The 21,662-nt window shown below is 38.3% G+C and overlaps 1 protein-coding gene across 1 annotated transcript in view; it reads right to left on the reverse strand.

Moving 5' to 3' along the window:
- SMARCA2 (SWI/SNF related, matrix associated, actin dependent regulator of chromatin, subfamily a, member 2) overlaps positions 1 to 21,662 on the reverse strand; it is a 119,812-nt gene that overhangs the window by 85,421 nt on the left and 12,729 nt on the right. The window contains exons 3-6 of the mRNA XM_063295095.1: positions 15,782 to 15,911; positions 6,354 to 6,674; positions 5,556 to 5,639; positions 3,800 to 4,049 (exon numbers count right to left, since the gene is read on the reverse strand). Coding sequence (XP_063151165.1) covers positions 3,800 to 4,049; positions 5,556 to 5,639; positions 6,354 to 6,674; positions 15,782 to 15,911 — 785 coding nt within the window. The remainder of the gene's footprint in view (positions 1 to 3,799; positions 4,050 to 5,555; positions 5,640 to 6,353; positions 6,675 to 15,781; positions 15,912 to 21,662) is intronic.

Consider the following 21,662-nt stretch of genomic DNA (forward strand, 5'->3'; position numbering starts at 1 on the left):
TCAGCTATCCTTGACAGCAGTTCAGCACCATCAACCTTGACTAAACTTGATGTTCAACCACAATCTGAAAGCTGTTTCAAATGGTGGGTTGAGATTCTAATTAAATAGGAAGCAACTAACCCTCAACTGTGGTTAAGATCTGTGCTAAAAAATTATTTAACTGTGTTAGAGAAGATGCAAAATTAACAAGTAGCTATAGTGAGGAAGTACACATCTTTTAGGATAATTTCTAGGCTATGATGGCCCATTTGTCTTAATAAGTGCTATCAATATAAAGAACATTTTTAAACTAACTGAAGCATGTGCATCTAAAGAGGCTACCAACAATACCAAATTATCAGGATTGCCATTAATTTGAAACGAACTTTAAAATCTGTAGTTCTTATTTAGCAATTCCAAAATAAAAATAAATAGCAGTGAAATGGTCTTCATCATGACATTTAAGAAGAGGCTCAGAGTTTCCTTTATTTAATTACTATGGCAGGGCATCATACATGGAATTATAATTATGTGGTATCTTAAAATATTTTATGGCGATCTACTTTCTCCTAAAATGTGTGTATCAAATACTTAACTCATGCTCACTGTCTAATCTTTAAAGCAGATGGGGGGGAAAGGCTATTTTTATCTTCTGGGGGAAATATTAAAGCCATTAAGTCCTAAAATCGAGACAAAGAGGAAAACAGTTTCCTGAAGCCGCCATTTAAAGTGCTTTGGGGATTTAAGCTAACCCTGTCCAAAATTTGTTTAATTAATCTCCACAGTGTAGTTATTTGTCTTCATCCATGCAGAATGAGAATTCTTAAAGGGAAAATAAAGATCTTGCAAAAGGGCATCATCCCCTTGATCCAACTGAGCACAACTACAGATATTATTGGATTTCAGGGTAGGTGCCACGCTGCAGAACTGATAGCCCAAGGAGCATTAAGAGCTGCCTTCCAGGGATACTTTTGTCAAACAATAGAAGTGATCCATTTGATATAATCCACTCTGCTCATAATTTCAGGACAATAGTTGTGCAATTTTTTTTATGAGCCATAAGAAGAAAAGAAGCTTTGCTCATAGTGGAATGACATTAAATTACACTGTACATTATTCATTTCAGAAGAATTCATTAAGACTAGAGAAGAACAGTACTTTGTGTTTTTTTAAGTGTTAAAGAGAACTTTTTAAGAACTATTGCATGAATTTATCACACTGGCCCAGCTTTAAACAGCAAAGTAAGTTGAGTTGTTGTCAACATATTAAACATGTAAAGGTTTTATAGGTATTTATTTCACAATATTTGTTGCTGTTCCCATAAAGGGATAATGCTTAAAGAGGCTATCGTTTCATTTTAAACCTGTGTATGTTAAGCACAACGAATCTGACAGAGACACCATATTGCAGTTGGTATCAACCTGTGCGACATGGCTGCAAAAAAAGCAAATGAAATATTAAGCTACATCAACCACAGGGCAACTTCTAGATTATTAGAATTTATTTTTTCACATTATGCTGTTTTCGTCAGATTTATGTGTATGAAGGATGAAGAAAAATTAGAATAGAATTATTAGAATTAGATTTAGAGAATGGCAACAAGGATGATCCGAGGACTAGAAACTAAATTCTGTGAAAAGAGACTGAAAGAATTGGGTATATTTAGCCTTGAGAAAAACTTGGGGGTGGGGTGATATGATAGCATTCTTCAAATACCTGAAAGAATGTCACACTGAAGAAGGTCAAGACCTGTTCTTTCTCCTTCAGCATGCAGGACACGGAATAATGGATTTAAGTTACAGGAAGCCAGATTCTAATGGATGGCTAGGAGGAAAAAACTTCCAGACAGTACAAGTATTTTGACAGAGGAACCAATTACCCAGAGAGGTAATGGCCTCACCTTCATTACATGTCTGTAAGTAGAAGCTATATGGGATACTTCAGGTTGGATTCCTGCACTGAATAGGGAGTTGGATTCAATAGACTAAATGGTCCCTTTCACCTCTATAATTCAATGATTTTAAGACATTCTGAAAACTTCAAAGTTTGCCCAACCAAAATCAACTACAGTCACTTCTTCTTGTGACTAATTATTCCAACTTTAATCTCAATTAAATGTGGTTCCCCCTCTCCCAACAAACTGAAATATGAAGTTCCTGATAATTGTTTTTTGCTTTAGAGTAAAATTGTTTTCTATATAAAACTTGACAAATAAAAAGGCCCTCTATTCACTCACTCACACACATACACACACAAACACAATGTGCACATACTCAAGAGATTTAAGGAAACCATTTAAGATGAAAACACAGGATATGTAAATATTTATATGACATGCACGTAAACCAAATCTGCACAACCTCTGAGCCACTAGGCCAAAAAAGCTGGCTTGGACAGAAGAAAAAACTAAAAGCAAAGAGTTGTCCAGATAATGGGCTGTATCGTTTAGGAAAATCATAAAGTATACAAACTGGATGGCAAAGGAATTTGGGTCTTGAAAATAGATAAAGAATCTCCCATATTAGGCTACAGAATGGATAAGAGTCAGATGACTCTGTGTAATTGGAAAATGAGTATCCTAGTGTAAGAGAGAGGAGGTCCACTTTCTGCCAATTAATGCTTCCAAATACACACATAAATACACCATGCTTCATTCTATCATTCTGGAGAGCCCCAATTCATAGATTTTTTCAGGGGATACAACTAACTGCAGCAAAAAATACAGGAGAGGAACTATATAGCACAATTTTGATTTCCACATAAATATTCTACAGTTTCTACTTAAACCTAGTTTAAAAGCTCATTTTTTAAAAAGAATCAGAATCTTGAAGATTTGTGTTTAAATCCAAACTCCAACCCCAAATTGACTGGTAATTTTTGACCAATCGTTCTGAGTTTAGCCCATTTTCTCCCAGGATTGATGTGAGGATACAATGAGCTGGACAACCATGCACATTGTTGCAGACTTTGAAGAAAGTCAGAGTAAGAAACAAATGTAATAAATAAAACATTTATTTTTCAAAAATATCATAATTTTATAGATAAATTATATTAAATTTCCAACAGTAATAAAGGCAACATTTCATGAAGGAACTGAATGTGTTCTTAGAAGCTACTCCTAAAAGTAAAAGGTTATTTATTTATTTATTTTGATCCCGAATTTATTATTTTTATAAGTAACTCAAGGTGGCGAACATACCTAATACACCTTCCTCCTATTTTCCCCACAACAACGCTGTGAAAAAAGCTGGGCTGAGAAAGAGTGACTGGCCCAAGGTCACCCAGCCAGCTTTCATGCCTAAGGAGGGATTAGAACTCAACGTCTCCTGGTTTCTAGCCCAGCACCTTAACCACTAGACCAAACTGCTCCCAATTTAAAGAATGCTCCCAATTTAGTAAAATGCTGAAACTAGAGTTTTGTGGGGCAATTATATAGTTTAGTATTCTGTGAAATGAAGCTTTTGTGAGGACCAGTCAGTGGTTTGATTTTATATTAGGGGCCCAACTTCTACCTTGCATTCAATTCCTTGAGCAATTGTTTGGAAGCTACACATTTCCTTTAGCAATCATTTGTGGTTATGCCCATAAAACTTTCTCCAGTTCTAAAATATGCGTAATAGGACTCCAAAGGTTAGGGACTAGAAATTTGATCTAGGCTTCCCATGCAACCTGACCCCCTGCCCTACTTCTGAGCTGATTTTCAATCCTCTTCCAGAAGGCATATTTGCAGTGAAGTTTAATTTAAAATTTGAAAAGACAATAAGAGTTGTAACTCACAAAGCAAGCTGTTAGATCTGAAACACCCCAGTTTGGCTATTACCTATATTCCCTTTCCTGAAGAATTTCAACAGGATCCAGCCCCTGAGGCTTTTGGATGGGGCTGATACGGTTCTGTTTTTGCTGCAGCTGAACTATAGGTGAAGGCTGACCAGCTGCAGGCTGTGGTACAGAAGGACCTGGCATTACAGCTGTAGGCTGGGTAGCAGCAGGAGCAGGTGACGGTCTTCCACTTGGAGGTGGAACAGCTAGCTTTTGGGGTGCGCTTGAGACATTCATATCTGCTCCTTGCCCTGGAAAGCAAAAAGTAAATATTAAATTATTTTGTTCAACATCTAGATCAAATTACGTCAACTGTGAAACTTCTACTTACAAGCATTCACATGTACACACTAACAGAAGCATGAACAATTGCTTGATCCAAGATATAACACAGTGCCTAGTACCAATCGAAGCGAATATTTGTAGCTCAGGGTTGAACTGTGGAGTCCTTGGTGCTCTCTGAGCCTTGTTGTTTTCTTGCAGACGTTTCATTGCCAGACTAGGCAACATCTTCAGTGCGAAAAGGGAGTGGGCCTTGCTCTGTTTATATACCGTTTATATACCGACTATTAACTCAGCCAATCAACCAAGCATCAAACAACAGTCCAATTAAGGAACTCCCAAGGAGAGAACACCTCCACCAACACAAGCTAGACAACCCACTTTATATAAAACATAGAGCAAGGTCCACTCCCTTTTCACACTGAAGATGTTGCCTAGTCTGGCAATGAAAAGTCTGCAAGAAAACAACAAGGCTCAGAGAGCACCAAGGCTCCACAATGCCTAGTTTTTATGTGTGATATAAACATCCAACATGAACTTACTTACCTCTCTGCCCTACTCTATGATCACATAAATCATTTTCTACCTGCCTCTGGTTCTCTAGTTATTGTTTTCGTCTCTTAATTATCCCTGTATTGACGTTTGTAAAAAGTGCATTATAGAAAAAAAGGGTCCAAGGAATAATGTTAAAGAAATTTCAGGCACAAAACAACAAAAGTGGGAGGAGCAACTTCTATTCAATGCTGATAATTAAATTATTTTTCAATCAGGATTCTGGAAATGTATTAGAAAAAGGTGGATAGACTTTGAAACTTTCTATCTGCTGTTCACACATCTGATATATACTACAAATATTTTTGCCTGGGATTCCAGAAGCTGAGCAAGTGTGATTTTCTAAATATTATTCAGCAAGAAACCAGTGAAGGCTCTTTCATATTCTAAAAAGAAAGGCAACAGTAGGATAGGTAATGTGGAAGCTATTAAAACCAAGCTAGGAAGAAAAAATGTAAGAAGAAAGCATTTTTCAGATATGATTGTCACCTTAGAGTCTTGTCAAAATCTTAGATCAGTATCTTCAGAAGCAGAATATAGTGATGACTCTTAGAAATGAAAGCTTGTTCTCTTCCACTAGATCTGCCATTCAACCTCATTTCCAATGTGGGCATAGCAAACCATTGTTGCACAGGTGTTCACAAGAAGAAACTCTTGTGTGTTGGAGATATTCCACAAAAGGAGCTTTGGGAGAAAAAGTGGGAAAGAGCACTAAAAATGCATCATGGCCATCTCTGGTCTCTTATATCTGGGGAGAAACAGCATTTGCTACCTGCTGTTGTGATGATATACCATTACGACAACATAGAAAGAAAAGGATTTGAAAAGACCTTGCTTTGCTTCTTCCCCGCCCTCCTCAGACTGCAACTTTCATGGTTAACTGCACAAGAGCTGCTGATAGTTTTGGGTTATTGCAGTTTTACCTTCTGGCCAAGTTTTTGGAGCCATGGCAGTTGTGTGTCCTGGCATTCCTGAAGCAACTCCATGTCCAGATATGGGAACAACTCCTGCAAGGAAGAATGGACACGATCTCTTATCAGAATGTACCAAGAAGAACTTTTATGCAAAACAGCTTCTGTGGTGACTTTCAGTGAATTCCTTCGCATGAACATTAAACTGTGATATATATCACAGGCATACAAGGCATTACAATACAGAGGGCAGCTGTGTGTGTGTGTGTGTGTGTGAATTAAATATTTTAATGTTATATTTCAGTAGAGGTTTTTAAAATAAATTGTAGAGATGTTCACTTTTTTTGCTCCACTTACCTATTTCATACTAAAATTATACACATACAAGGAAATAGACCACAATTTTTATTTGAGGGCAGACTCTTTATTTAGCTGCAGGGATCTCTAAAAAATTCAGTACAGCTCTGTTTCTTCCTTCCTCTGCTCTGGGGTAAACATAGAAAATCTCCCACCAGGACATTATAGTAACTGCTTATTCCATAGCCCCATATAGAATTTCCTTTTCATAGTGTTCAAATTACTCAGGATCCCATATTGCCTTTGTTGTCTGCTCTACTCAATTGTATTGTTTCTGCATGCAGCTATGCATTAAAGCAAAACAGAAAAAAGAACAGGACTCCCTTATACTCCACTGAGATCCTTTCCTCACAATTCACTCTTTGGATTCCGATTTATACATAATCAAGAAAAGGTCACAATTTTGTCCTCAGTCTTGTGTAGGCATTGCAATACAGAGGGCAGCCGTTTTACCGGATGATTTGTAAAGAGTCTGTTGCTGCTGAATCCCAGGAAGTGTCCTTTTCCCTTGTACAGCAAGCTGAAGGTTTTCAGGCAATGGCTGTCCTCTAGCTAGCATTTTGTATGCTAGAATCTGAGCTCGGAGCTGATGCAACTGAACAGGACTGAAAGGAGAAGGGCCTCTACTGGGTTGGCTCATTGCTTGTGGATCTCCGGGCATCATGGGTCCTGGCTGACTTGGTTGCATCTGAGGTGGAGTTGGACCTCCTCCAGACATTGGACTAGACACATGCTCTGGTGCTCCCAGGGGAGACGGATGAGGAGACATATAGCCTGTAATCAAAACCAAAAGAACAAGGAAGTTCATGATTATTTGGTTTCCAACTAATAAGCCCTAACAATTGAGGACTTCAGTATCAGCAGTAATCGTATTTTTGAATGCATTGCTATTATTCCAAAAGACATTCCTAATTCCCAAGAAAAAAAGAACTTATTAGGCTTTCCTTTTTAGACACAGTTAATTTGGGCTCTTATCTCAAATAATTTGGTTCTTTACACAAAAAAAATATTAAACTAGATTTTTTTAGTAGAAACAATAGAAAGAAGAATGAATAGTTAATCCACGCCACGTTATTTCCTCCCATTGAGATTCAGCTTGGAAATGTCACCCTTACTAGACACAACTGAGTTTAATTTTGTTTCAGGATTATATCTTGCCTTTTTATAAGTGACCTTTTAAGATGAATTACTAAATAAAACCATATCAAAACCTACCAAATCAAATAAAAACATTAAGGTCTTATTACGCATCTAAGGAACATAACATACTCTAACATATACATATGTACATATTTTAACATATAGTTATTGGTGATCACTCTTCTATTGTTCGCCAAATGCATAATAAATTAGGAAGAGGTTGTGATGTCTTGTGAAACCTACCAATTAGAAATGCCCATAACTGAAATGTGAAACTAAATAATGCACATACATACACACGCACACATGCAAACACTTTTCTTTCACACACACTAAGAATTTACCACTGAAGAACAGATGCTGGAGCCACATAACATACAGACTATGCATCTATGATCCTTTCAGAAGAGCAGAGATAGCAATGTCTTCCATAACATAGCTATGGTGTAAGATCTGGGAGCTTTTACATGGTGCAAACATAATGGAGAAAGGGAAATTCACAAAGCATGGAGTACTGAAATGATTGATTAAACAAAAATTGAAGCTGCAGGTGATTTAGAGAATTTCACTTCTTTAAGAAAACGAAAACTTAAAAAAAGAAAAGGGAAATAACCAGAACATAAATCTTAAATCAAAAGGGGATTCTTTAAAGTGAGTGATAGTCAGAACTGCTCTAGGTATGGGAACTGACAAATACATGTAGTAAATATTATGGACTCTGTCTGAAGTCAGTAACCTGACAAGGGCCTGAGGGGAGGAAGGGGAGGGGGAAAAAACCCCAACAAACAGATCAAGAAAGCCAAGTATAAAGCAATCTAAGAAATGCAGCCTTGGACATGTGAAGACCAGTGAATGGCCCAATTTGAAACCAGACCAGTCTGGAAGCCAGCCACTAGGTGAAAACTGCACATCAAGCAAGACTTACATAGCCCAGTAACAGCAGCAGCAACCAACGAGGCACAGCTGAGGTGGAAAGGAAATGCACTGCTATAAAAAGCAGGGGCACACAGGAAGCTGGTTGGAGGAAAACCAGACATGTATACACAGCATCTCCCTACCAGACTCCTCGATCAGTTGTCTGGTGAAGGTTCAGTGAAAAGTGTGTCTGTAGAACTTACTTAAGCAAAATCTGGCTATACTGTGCTACATTCAGCTAGGATTCTTTGTGTGCAGGCTTGTCATTTGCTCACTCACCTCAAGAGGTTATTATCTCACTGAATGGTGTGTGAGTGTGGTCCCCACAATGTAAAATTCCAGATTGTTGACCTGGCTACATCTCTAGCAACCTCAAGACACCCGTTCCTGGCCATTCATGAGCCATGTAGCATAGCCTGTGAGGAGAACTGGTTATCTCTGCCCAATGGGTGGCGAAAGGAAGAGTGAGTGACCATAAGTGAGCTATAACATGTATCATCCAATACATGCTCACCCAAACAAATCCACAAAACTATCTGTTTACTCTGCTAAGAATCCAGTTTCACTTCTCTCAAGTCATTGCTTGAAATACTACTACAAGGTGCAAAATGTTTGCCAGACAGGTACAAGAGCAAAAAACGTGTAATGTAAGAAATGGCAGGTTGTACTCAGCTGTGGCTGGCCAGCAGCAGAACAATGTGGCCAAAGGTTCTCACTTCTTCCTGCGTATCTGCCTCAGTTTCCATTACCTCCCATTCTACCTCAACCTTCTCATTCTATGTCACTCTCCAATCAGCCAGTCCATAATGCTCAAGAAAATTTACACTTGGACCATTTTACTCCAGATTTGCAGATGGGAGGCAGAAAGATAATTGCTTTGTTTATCTCCTATGGCTTTTGCAAAGATGAAGAGACATTCTGTACCTCAGAAATTATGACTGTACATAGCACAATCCTTCAACTAGGCATACATGTTGCACTGAAATTAACAGAACTTTTACATGCACCAGTGTTATACAGAGTCACAAAGTCATTACCAATTTGCAAACGCTGCGGCAACTATGACAAGGTCTTTAGTTCTTGAGCCACGTAAACAATTATCTACAATAGGCACATATTATATAAATGTAATTCTTTCTACTTAGCAGAGTAACTATGGGCTATATAAAAGTATAGATACCAAAACTAAATACAATATTTTAACATTTAATCCACAGAGATTTAACCCCATCACTTTAAACACTTAGTTTTAAACTTCCAGAAAGCACAGCAATGTACTCAAATATCTCTTCTACAAATGGATACAAGTTCTACTTCTACAATTGCAATCATCTTCATTAGCTTTCTTTTATCGGGTGCCTTCCCTTCAAGTCTGAAAATACCTAGCCAACACAGAGGGCATCAAATTGGGAAATGCTGATCTTAAATGCTCACTTTTATTCTGGAATCTTAAGATCTGGTATTAAACCAATACCACCTGACATTTTTATAAACTCTCTGCCACATTTATTTCCACTCAGAACCAACAAAAACTGTTACTCAAATCCTTCTGTCATTCCTTTCCTTCCTAAGCAAAGTAAGTTGTCAAAATTCCCTACAGTTCAATTGCTTCCAAACAGCAATTCACTGAGCACAAGCTGGAATTAATACTAAACTGGCAGTACTTTAATGCAAGAAAAGCATTGTTGCTAAAGCAGCACAAAAGTAAAATTAAATACATAAAACGTGTATGTGTGTGTGTAACTGCGCTCATTTTATATTTTTAACTATTCAAACCTTCTCAAGAAACACCATCAGTTTAATCAGCATATACATGTACTGTATGTATTTAATCTTGTAATGAAGAAATAAAGAGCTAATTCAGATAGAACAGAAGGGAGGGAGGTTGAAAAAGAGCAGACCAAAAAAAACCCCCACAACCCACATCTCAGAAGAGTTATTTCTACCCTGCAACACTCACTCTAATAATGTCACACCTTCAGAGAATCATCACAGTACTCCCTGTACCTAAAATACTCCACTACATCTTAACGGATGGCACTGAAGGTTTCTATATGACTAGGTTTTCATGATAACTACAAGAAGCGCTCATACATACTGAAGTAGTCTAAGCAGTGTAATTGTCCTAACAGTCAGGAATCACGCTGAGACGAGGAGGAGGTCTCTAGTGTTTATTACTGCTACATAAGACAGAAAATCCTAACAAACTGAAGAAGCGCGAGAAAACCCATACAGATAAACCCCAAAAGTCAAGGCGGGTCTGATCTGTGTCTCTTTGAATGGCTGCTTAACTCCTCAGTACTACGCATGCGTTTTCCCCCCTGGATAGAGGCCCCCTCCTGCTCGCCATCAGTACTCATGACAGTAATTATCTTTTGTTTTAAAAAGGCAAAAGAGTCTGCCTTAGAGTCTGTTTCTAGATGCCATTAAAGGCAGCAGAATGAAAGGCAGCTCTGCACCAGATACTGCAATCTATTGGAAAGGTCTGCCACACAGCCCCTTGAAACGAACAGTCTCAATAATGCAAAAGCAGTTTGGCTCTTACATAGCCCCCATTCATATCTATTGGTGATGTTGCTCAGCTCGTTTTTTTGGAAATGGGGGTGTGCGTGGGCCTAATGCCTATTTCAACAATATGGCAAGTGCTTTAAGTCTAAATTCCTGACCCAGGCCAGGAAAAAAGCCCTTTTCAATCACCTGCTTTAATTCCCCAAACCCTTTCCACTTTTGGAACTATTGGGCTGGTGCAGCTGGCAAATTTGGTCTATTCTCCCTCATCTTTCACAGACCCAGCACAATACCAAAAAAATAGCTCCTCTGAGAGAGGTGAAAATAAAATAAATTTGAATCACTTTGAAAAAACAAGCTGAGCTTTTTTCAGATGGGGGGATAGCTTTGCTTGTGTGGGAAGAATGAGGTAACTTATCGCTAAGTACAATGAGCTCTGTAGAGGAGCAATTCCTGATGAATTGTGTCCCATATTAATGAGTCATTTAGATTTCCTGCTCCTGGACCAAAATGTCTTGCACTGCTTGTGCTACACCAATTGTTCTCCACAATTATTAGACCCGTAATACCATTCCAGCTTGTACAACTGCAAACAATCAGTACTCAACCTGGGGTAACTATATGTCAAATGCTATGGGATTTATGTTTTATGTTCTAGCTACATAAAACACACTGTGGTTTGCTGTGACTGTCTATGTGACTGCAACTAATCCACAACATCTGAAAATCACTCCCATTTGTTTTTTATCTGAGGAGAACAAAAAGGAAGCATTAGTGAGCATTAAAACAAAGCCAGATAAATAATCACACTGGTTGAGAGAGAGAGAGAGATGAGAATAAGAAACAGTAAGTCATAGAATTCACCTTACGGAGGCCAGCAATATTGTCATATTTTGAAATAAATGTCTGTTGTTCTGTTCTGTGGAGCTTCTGGAATGCTAGACAGCTGTTTAAATTGTGGAACATTTCTGAATATTATATAAATATCCAAACTGTATTGCAAATGCATAGTTTCAACTATGAATTCCTTGGGGAAAGGGCCATGAAAGATGTGCTTCTTTAACTGCTCATTTGTTTTTAAAAATTGCCAGAGATTATTTTATACTAACCTTCTGTTCTGAAAGCTTAACCATGCAGCATATGCTGCTGCAAGAACATTTGACCTTTCAGAGGCCTTCCTTGTCTTCCATAAGCATCTGAAAACAAACATCTGCAGAGACACTGGCTGGGGGATTGCAACATAAAGGTTTGGAAAAGGCAGGCAGCATTATTAACATATGGCCCAAAGAAATGAACTGTTGAAAAGGTAACCTATCTAGCTTAAAATGTATGTTTAAGTCCACCAAGGCCACACAGTCTTTAGATAACGTTAACACCTGTCTTCCACTATATCATTGCTTTGAGGGGAAACAAAAGCCCCCAACCATGCATTGCAAACTGCCAGATGCTTGCTATTTCCTTACCTGAGATTTGGAAGAGCCAAACACAAAACAGAACATTTGAGTAACCCATGAATGATTATTAAATTTGGTGAACTATAATTTGCACATCCCCAAGTATGAAAAGTATTTCAGTTATTACAGCACCACTAAACAATAATTAAACTATTATTTCCTTAATTTGGAATAAATGACAAATTATAATGCCACATATTGATCACACATCTAATGTTAATATTTGCAATAAAGTATTTTATCTGCAAAAACAACCCTTTCTGAAATAGAGCTGGGAAAATAAAGCATCCCTAACTTTAGTTAGAAAAAAGAACATGGACACAATAAAGTTATGCTACCATCTGCAGTTACCTCTTGTAATAGAAGTTTAATTATTGTCACTGACATGTTGCCAGAAATAACAATGATCAATTTGCACTCAGGACCAAATAACAGCAATGGTATTCAATTACACAATCATTATTTGGCTGTGGAGATCAGCACTCAACTTAGGAACTACACCTCTTTTTCTCCCTGTTCATTTGAGCAGAGATGTTTACTGCCTTCATCCTCCCCCTGACACCATCAAAATACCGCAGAGTCATGTTAAGCTAAATCCCTGAAGGACCTAAGGATAGCTGTGTGTGTCAGCTTCTAAAATCAATTCATTTTGGTGTTAATTTTATTTCCAAATCACCAACACAGTTTAAAAATCCCTGAATATTTAGTATTACATTTTACCATTTGATTCAGAACAAAGAAGCAATACACAAAGCTTGTGATTTATTCCCTGCCATAAGAGAAGTGCCCTCCCACTACCCACAGGAATGCAGATTATGAAGTAAATCAGAATCAGCTTCTACCAAGCTAACAAAAATAACCTTTTTGTGGCACATATCTGTGCAAAGCCCATCTGCATGACTGGAATTGCCAAAACTCATGACCCCTAGTGAGGCACTGGAATTCTGCTGTTGATGTATTTTTATGATTGGGAAGTGTTATTTACTCGAAGCACCACAGGTCATTGTTTCAGTTGTGAGATGGGTAGCCATATACCTGTAACTTATTTAAATAAATAAAAAAAATTATAGAAGGAAAATGCTAGAAGTGGGAAACAGATGGAGAAAATTATCTTCCTTAAAAACCAAGGCATATGAGTAATGAATACATACTGAAAGCTTAAGCTTGAACTTTAGATGGGGTCCAGAGCAGCAATAGTATTATGTTTAAAAAAAAAAAAAGTCAGGAAAGAGGGGAAAAAAGATAAGGAAACTTTTTTCTTCTCTACTTTTCTCCTTGATACTGGAATCTGAAAAATTTCAAAGCAACTTCTTTGCTTTTTTAAATCTCCAGAATTGGGGCGGGGGGAGAGGAATAACCTTTAGTCTGGAATTCAACTTTTAAAGCATTTCAATATTACTGATCATTTCAACATTTTTAAATTGGCCAAGTTTCATCTCCTGCCCTCCACCAAAAATATTCTGCACGCTCTGCATGCATCCTTAGCCAGCTGAATCTCACAGCAAAGTCAGTCTCCAAAGCTTCACCTCCAAGGATTACCCAGATGATACGTAGTATTTATACCGAATCCAAACTGGAAAGAGCCCAGGGCAGTCTTACAATGTACTTTTGGCAGGGTTCAGATCGTTAACTATAAATACAACTCCAAAATGCCTATGAAATCACCCTTGGTAAGTTGAGAAGGTGAGCACAGAGGCTATAGGCTCAGCTATAGCCTTACTTCAATCCCTTTCAGAACTAATTTGAGAGAATCCCAGGCTTCTGTCCTGTTCCTTAAGTCCCAGGGGAGGTGTAGGGGTGTGAGTACGTGTGCGTTCAGCTTGTTTATAAAGGGACCGTGAAATGGAAGTGAAATTTTCCTTGAAAAGCAGGACAGATCTCAAGTCAAAAAGCTTTTGCTGCTGGGACTGAGAGATGCTAAAAAAGACAGTTAAGCTGAAGGACAGTGGGTGAGGATGGAGAAAAAATATATAAAGTGCATCTTTATTCCAGGCAACCTTTATTTTGGGTCCTTGAAAATAACCCAGTTCACCCAAACAATAGAAAAATACCTGTGTGTGATTCTGCCTCTTGACATGCAATTAACTATTTCAAATCCAAACTTTTGAGTGAATAAGGAAAATCAGAAAATCAAAACGCAAAAAACTTTATCCAAGGATCAAAAAGTAACTGTACTTCAATACTGGGACTTCATCTCATTTTTCTTTCTCTTTTAAATTTTCTGCTGCTTGCTTTTGGGATTTGGGTCTTTGTGTACCTTACAGACCATTATCTTGCTTTTCTTAAGAGACATTTACTTATTTTGAACAAACTTTTTTTCAGCTTTCATGTCAGTCTTATTTTTGCCTCCCTATATTGGTATTTGGGGGCTAAATAGTTACATCCCTCAGCTGTTGGAAATGAATTGAATTCTCTTCCATTTTTCTCAGTTTTATATTCACTCTTATTCTATATATTTCCCTTAGTGAAATTCAGACCCCACTCCATTATTTTTCAGCTTTTTTTTTACTTAGCTCCTTTTTTTTTTTTCTGGTCCCACCAACTTATATCCAATTCTACAAGGACTGTCTCTCAGTTCTTTGCCGGTGGATTAGGTAACTGTAAGATTTTCTTTTTTTAACCTTCAGAACACATTGCTCTGCAGTTAGCAGCTTATGGGTTGTGCTTGCAGGGTATCCTAAACAGATTTTTTGTGTCAGCAGATTGTGCAAACATAGGCACAAAGTTGCATTTAACAAGTTGGGCCTAGATCATACAATAATTGAAATCATATTTCTAATCCTTACATTTCATAGCTGTTTTACCAATAGTTCAGTTCATATTTTCACCATTAAGAAACTGTACATTGTTATCTTTCCATCCTAACAACTGAGTTTGGCTTATACATGTAACTGTCTTTTGAATTTCCCTTTCCCAAAATTCATTTATATATAATTCACTTTTCTTTTAAAATTTTTGGTATCACATTCCCCTCTGTTAAGTTGGAAAATGTACAATTTCAGCTGCTGCTATTATTGTTGTGGTTAAGTCTCTTTCAAGTCAAGCTCATCTAGTACTGCAGCCATATGGGTTTTTTAGCAAAAGAAGCCATTGCCTTCTCAGACATTTTTCAATTTCCAGTCAAGCTTATAGACCTGGTGTTTCCTGGTCACTTGCCCAAGTATTTACCAATCCTGATTCTGCTTAACTTCCAAGCCCAAAGTCATCCAGTTAGATACAGGCCTAATTCCTGTCTACTGATATCACTGAAGAAACTCAGATCACACCTAGCGCTACAATTGTCATTGTCAAAACAGAAAATACTAAAGTAGATTGACCAATGGTCTCACAGTACTCAGGAACATAGGAAGCTTCCTTATACAGAGTAAGACTTTTGGTTCTTCTAGGTCACTACTGTCTTCATCCACCTTCTTGGATCTGGTGCCCTTCAGACACTGGGCTTACAATCCCCATAATTCTCAATCAAAATAGTGCCAGAGGAAAGCTGGTCTACGTTAATCAGTACCACTTTCCATATTTCAGAGTTCTTTCCTAGCCCAACATGGACACGTGGTTTTCTGCATTCAAAGCAATGAGCGAACCATGTATTGCTTTCTCCAGGCCTTAAATCTGAGACTCAACCCCAAGGTGATGGAACCTGATGAATACCTAAGAAAAACAAAATTCTTAAATTTTCCATTTTCTGTATCTCTTTTTGAATTTATCCTTTCAAGCAAATATTAATTTATTTACATCTTTAAAGGTTTATCTGTAACACAAATGCAACAACACTTAAAAGTCATCAGCTCTCAAGTCAAAAGAGGCATATAATTTTACAGTTTTAAGAGCAATCTAAAATAGAACAAAGCTATGTCTGATATAAACCTTGACTGTGTTGATCCATTGGACTCTGAGGTGGTCCCATGCCAGGATGAGGCGGTCGCATATTTGCAGTCTTCATGGAACTATTATGTAGGTCTTCAACCATCCCTTTTTCATGCAAACCGTCGAGGGGCTATAAGAGCAAAAGAATTTTAAAATTCTTGTTATATTTGTTGGATTTAGATCCTGCCCTCCAGACTCACTCCTGCCTCTAATAATGCTTAAGCAATGCACAGTTTTGGCTTGCTCCCTCATGAAGATATATAGTAATTTACATTACTTAAAACACACTCACACAAATAAAAAAAGCACAAAGTAGTATTAAAATCAGACCAAACGTGTACATGAAAAGCCAAAGAAAACAAAAACCCCAGTTGGCATTAATATGAAATGAGGGAAAGAATGGATCTGACCGTAATATGATATGGCAGCAATATTTTCTGAAATTACATCATTTTAATCTTTTTTATGCTGGCTGGGATCTATGAAAGTTATAATCCCAACACTTCTGAAAGGACAAGTTGGGAAGGCTGATTCATTGATACTTTAAAAACATGCCCTAACATTCTTCTTTTTCTCTACTCCAAAGCACTTACTATGTGTTCGCACCTTCAGTTTCACTTTCACCTTTAATCTATATTTTGGCAGCAATATCAACAATAAGCTCTATTTTGAAGTAGAGAATCCAGAGGCAAGCATTACTAACCTGAATTTTAAAAAAAAACGTTACCCGGCCTTCCCCAACTTCGCTATCCTCCATGTGAGTGGTCGAATTCCCAGAATTCTCAGCAATAGTTGTGTTGTCTGGGTAATTCTGGGAACTGAGGTCCCGCCTGTAGCTTAGGCTAGATTTTCATCTGTAAGAAGTAACTGCCATGCTGGAACATTCGTGTTTTCTCTTGTTACAAGATTCAATCTTTCTCATGTAGCCGGGAGTGGAAAGAAGTTAGTTAACTTCACAGAGCACTTTCAGCTGTCCCCTAACTCCAGCAAAACACCATTATTTACTGGGAAAGTAAGGGCTGTGTTCAAGAATCAGTGTTCTATCAGCGAGGGGAGAGACGAGGAAGTATCTGAGCAACCAGAGGAAAAAAATGAAAGGTCGGCAACACAATGCAGGAGTGGCTGCCAGACGAGGACAAGGTGAAATCCACACTGCATTCAGACAGAAAAAGGAGCAGGGAGGCAGAAATGAAACCTGAACATTTCCGAATGGAATCAACATAGGGTAAAATAAAAGACTTCCTTCACTTGTGAGTGTCAAGCACAGGGGAAATGCTATTTCAGGGGAAGAAACATTTAATAGTTGTTCTGAGAGTATCTATACAAACACATGCGCAGCCCTCCAAAGACTGCCTCCCCTCCACACATGCACAGCTGTAGGGCTCATGTTTCTCACAACAATGACTTTTAGCCAAACCCACATCATTAGCAGGTCTTAGATCCCAAAGTGCATGTGTGTGTGTGCGTGCGCACACACAGACACATATATACATACACACTGACTGCTGGGAAAGGAATTGAGTGGAACAGAAAAGGGTGGGAAGAGAAAGAGAGAGATTAAAGGGAGAAAAACTATGAAGAAAATTAGAAGCTTACTAAGGAGAAAAAAACACAATGAAAAAGTGATTCCAGATTTCTGGGGAGGGGTACAACTCAGGACAAACAATGCATTTTTGCTCTGCCACAAGCATGCTAAATACAGAACTGTGCTTTTAAATTTCTCTATTCTTCTAACGGTGGGTTATTTGATACCCTTTTTTTCCACTTGGTATGGCAGAGTACTCTTTTAAAAAAAGCCACACACAGTTAATGTTATAGAGCTAGCAATTCAGAAAGACTGGATAAACCTGATACTGCATAAAACAGACTGAAGGAACCACACAGACTTATCAAGAAAATAACAGAGGAACCCTTTCTGGAAGTCCATTCAGCTGGTTACAATGGAGAACTTTCAAAGCTGAATCTGGGACAAGATATTCTGAAGTTACAGCACCAAATGTCTATTTCCTGTTTCAAAGTTGAGCTGAGCTACAAAGAAAATGGAATTATCTGTAGGGCATAAAACACTCAACTGTATATTATTCTCTGATGCAAAGAACGAGTTTTATCCCGTTGTTTAATATGGGCTCTTAAAGATTCAGAAAGTTCCGTGACAGTTAAGTAGATCAGTTAAGAACTGAAAAAGAGGCAGAAGGTGGGATGAAGAAGCCCTGAGAGATTAATTACAGGAGAGAAACTGATGCATACTAATCACCTCCTAATACTCTTCAGCAGTTACAAAAAAAGGATTAATATATCAAAAAAACAAGAGACAAGCAGTCTATTACTTAATCCATTAGCCAGTGCTAAATTAATAAATGAAAATTGCAGTGTTACATTTGGCTACACGGCATTTCGCAGCACTGAGATACAAAACTTTAATTCCTACTTATTTAGTTTTCAGGTTTAATCAACTTCAACAACTGGAAAAAAAGACTATCACTAATTATTGGAGTTGCCCTCTATCAATATTTTCTATTGTTTTGTAAATCATAATGGATGCCTGTTCTGTATGAGAAATCTCAGTCACTAATAAGGTAATTTAATTCAAAATTCATCCCATAAAACAGTTGAAGAAAAAGAAAAATCAAAGAAATAGTACTTCAAAAAGTATTATATTATTATAATCCATCTAAAATTAAGCAAATTGAAGTTTCATTGCTTTCAACAAGAGGTGTTTTTTAATTAAAATCTCATTGATTTTGTTTTGAAGCACTTCATTCTGATTGGATAATGTCTGTGAAACACACATTAATCGTCTACACAGATAAAAGAAGTATTAAGGAAGAAAAACTCTATCCCCAATCAAGGACATATTTTATCCATACAAGGCTTCTAATGAAGAAAAAAATACCAAATCAGAGTTTACAAAAGCACTTTGAGACACAGCAAATACATCTCTAGAAATGATAAATGAACTGTCCACTAAATGCAAATGATAAAGTTACAGAAAATGTCAGAGATAATTAAGTCCTGAAACAATTACCTTTTTTGCAGGGCGGGGGAGATGATAACTGTTTCTATCCCTGCTGATGATTGTAAGGATTTTGAAACATTAATTTTGTCCTTAGTCTTTCCCAGAGACATAAAATCATTATATTGTATTTCTGGGAAAAGTAAGAGAGAGTTGCAACTTGAATAGAGCCATTTGGGGGAAGGGATTCCCTTTTTAAAAATCACTATTTTTATAGTGTTGATTTTACCTTTTACACTAGAGTTTTTTTGTGTTTTCCACCACTCAAATTAGCAGGAAATTGTGCTGTCGTGTTCATCAAAGGAGGTTTAAGTCCCTCAAACCAGAGAAGGGATGGGTTGGCAAAAAATGAATAGGCAGAAAAGACGTCAATGCCAGTGTGCTGGCATTCATTTGGGACAATGAATCAACAAAGTAGGACATCTACAAGGCATCTACACTATTAAATCTTCCATATCCTGCTGTGTCAAGAAACAAAGCTTCTGAGCAACACTTACGCTTTATTGGTCTTTCAGGAGAGCTGCCTGTTTATCTTTATACACTTATCAAAGGAAAGAGGAAAGGTTTCCACAATGATCAATGTGTTCAGTTCTTGAATATAGACACTTCCCTTGAGGCTGCTGAGCGCTGATGAAGTAGACACCTGCATGGCAAATTGCAGACCTGCGAATGCCAAAGCCTTCATGAGGAAAGTGAGAAAATTGAAGAGAATCAACTGTTATTGTCTCAGCAAAAGAAATGCTCCGACCAAGTACACAAGGAGTGTTCTGACCATAACGAAATTAATAGGACATCCGGTGACTGGAACACTCTTTATGCCCTTTATCAGAGTATTTCTGTTGATGAGACAATAATAATTGATTCAATGCCCCTGTCATCTGGATAGTACCTTATAGTTACCTGCTTCAATAGAAAGAGAAGTATGGGCATGTGGATATCCAGTCAACAAAGATTCTAAGGATTTCGGAGTGAGGAGAGGAAGAGACAGATCTGAAAGTGACTGGTAAGGCCTTGTGCTTAAACTGTTTTTATTTCTACTGTCTTTTTCTTAGAACAGGAGGAGGAATCTAAGGATGACTCCCATATACCTTTTATGAGGTTGTCTAGTAATTTCTGTTGCTGCCATAATGGGCCATTGAGTTTGCTAATTAATGTCTTCTTGGTTCTTAACACAAATTGGTTCTCCAGGCAAGAGGGATGAAAAGGAAGCCATAGTGAAAGATGCCTGCTAACTAGAGTTTGTAAGCATGTTCTCTGGCTCTTGAGGAAGAGAATGCATTTGAGCAGGGACACGTGGTCCACGCAGAGCATCTACTGTACATTCTCCATATACACTCTATTTGCACTCCACAGAGCTGTCCAAGTGGACAGGCCACACTCACAGACCTTATTTTAAATTTGGGGGTAGGGAATTTGAGAAGCAAAATGAATGCCATTTAAAACTCCAACTCTACTCCATATCAAGCCACTCTTCTCCTGTTTTGGAAGGGAAACATCTTGTCCCTTAACCATTACCAAAGCTTCCCTATGGGAGAAAGTGGCTCTGAAAATTATAGATAGCCTGTTAATTGACAACACATCATTGGCTATGTCTCTTGTGCATCATCTCAGCAAGTAAGAAAGAAAAAATATCTATATATTATTAAAACTCTTGTGTCTGTTTGTTTGTAACCTTCAACAGGGTGAAACAGTCTGGGATCCAGGACTCCCATGGAAATGAAATTTGGCAAAGTTGTGGCTGCTTCAGTGCCACTGCATCTTTCAACTACACTTCCCAGAAACCCATAGGTTGCATGGCACAAGGGAAGTTGAGAGGGGTTTATCCCTGCCCTCTTTCCCACCTCCCTCTGACCCAGTTCCATGGGTCAGCCGAGGAGGAAAAAGAGCGATTTCTGATACTCCCTGCCAGTTTGCCACAAGCAAAGTCAATGGAGAAGCCAGAGGAAAATTGGAAGTTGCTCCCACTCTCACTACTCTGCCCAATCAGCTGGTGACAAGGCTCAAGCGGCAACTGGCTGCTTTGGAACCGAGGCTGAAATTTGAAATGTATTAATGGCAGTGGGCGGTAAGGGAAGGATAAGGGAACGACTTGGATGCCTGCTGGCAAGGTAGGGCTGGCTGGGGGTGCCGGCAGTCGATGGGCAAACCCTCTACCTCCCTGCAGGGAGGGGATCCTTGGAGTACACTGGGATGGGGAGTTGAGGAGCAGTTTTCCTCGCGATCCACAGCTCCCTTTGTTCCCCCTCCCCTCCAGCAAAGAGGTAGGCAGTTCCACCAGTTAGCCAAGGAGGAGGAAGAGTGATTTCTGATGCTCCCTGCCAGCTTCCCACAAGCAAAGTCAATGGGGAAGCCAGCAGGAAGTTGGAAATCACTCCTGCTCCCACTGCTTTTTTTGCCCACCTGTGGTTATTCTATTTCTTTGTTTAGGTAAGAAAATATCTCTGAAAGAATGACCCAACAGGTCATGGGTTGTCTAGTAGTTCCTAAAATCAAGAACTGTCTGTCCCTGTGCTAGAGCCACAAATTATTCTTTTACATTAGAACAATAGTCCTATTACATTGTTTATTACTTTATGCCTCAAGAAGAATGGCCTCTGCTTGTCACAAGTGGATTTTATTAAGGGGTTCCTGTCTGTAGTGCAGAAAAAAAAAATCAGACTCAAAGAAGAAACACCATTGTAGTCTCCTCCAAGGCCACTTCTCTGCTCGAGACTTTGCTCCAGTCACAGCTTCCCTGACACTTCAACTCCAAGTCAAAGTTTATAGCCTCATCAAGATCCATGGTATTTATCATGGTCTCATTGTCCCTGATAGTGGCTAAGTTTCAATATACAGCTTTCAAGGCTGTGTACATATAATAATGATTGT

Source organism: Candoia aspera, chromosome 2 (assembly GCF_035149785.1).
Source record: "Candoia aspera isolate rCanAsp1 chromosome 2, rCanAsp1.hap2, whole genome shotgun sequence".
Lineage (NCBI taxonomy): Eukaryota > Metazoa > Chordata > Lepidosauria > Squamata > Boidae > Candoia > Candoia aspera.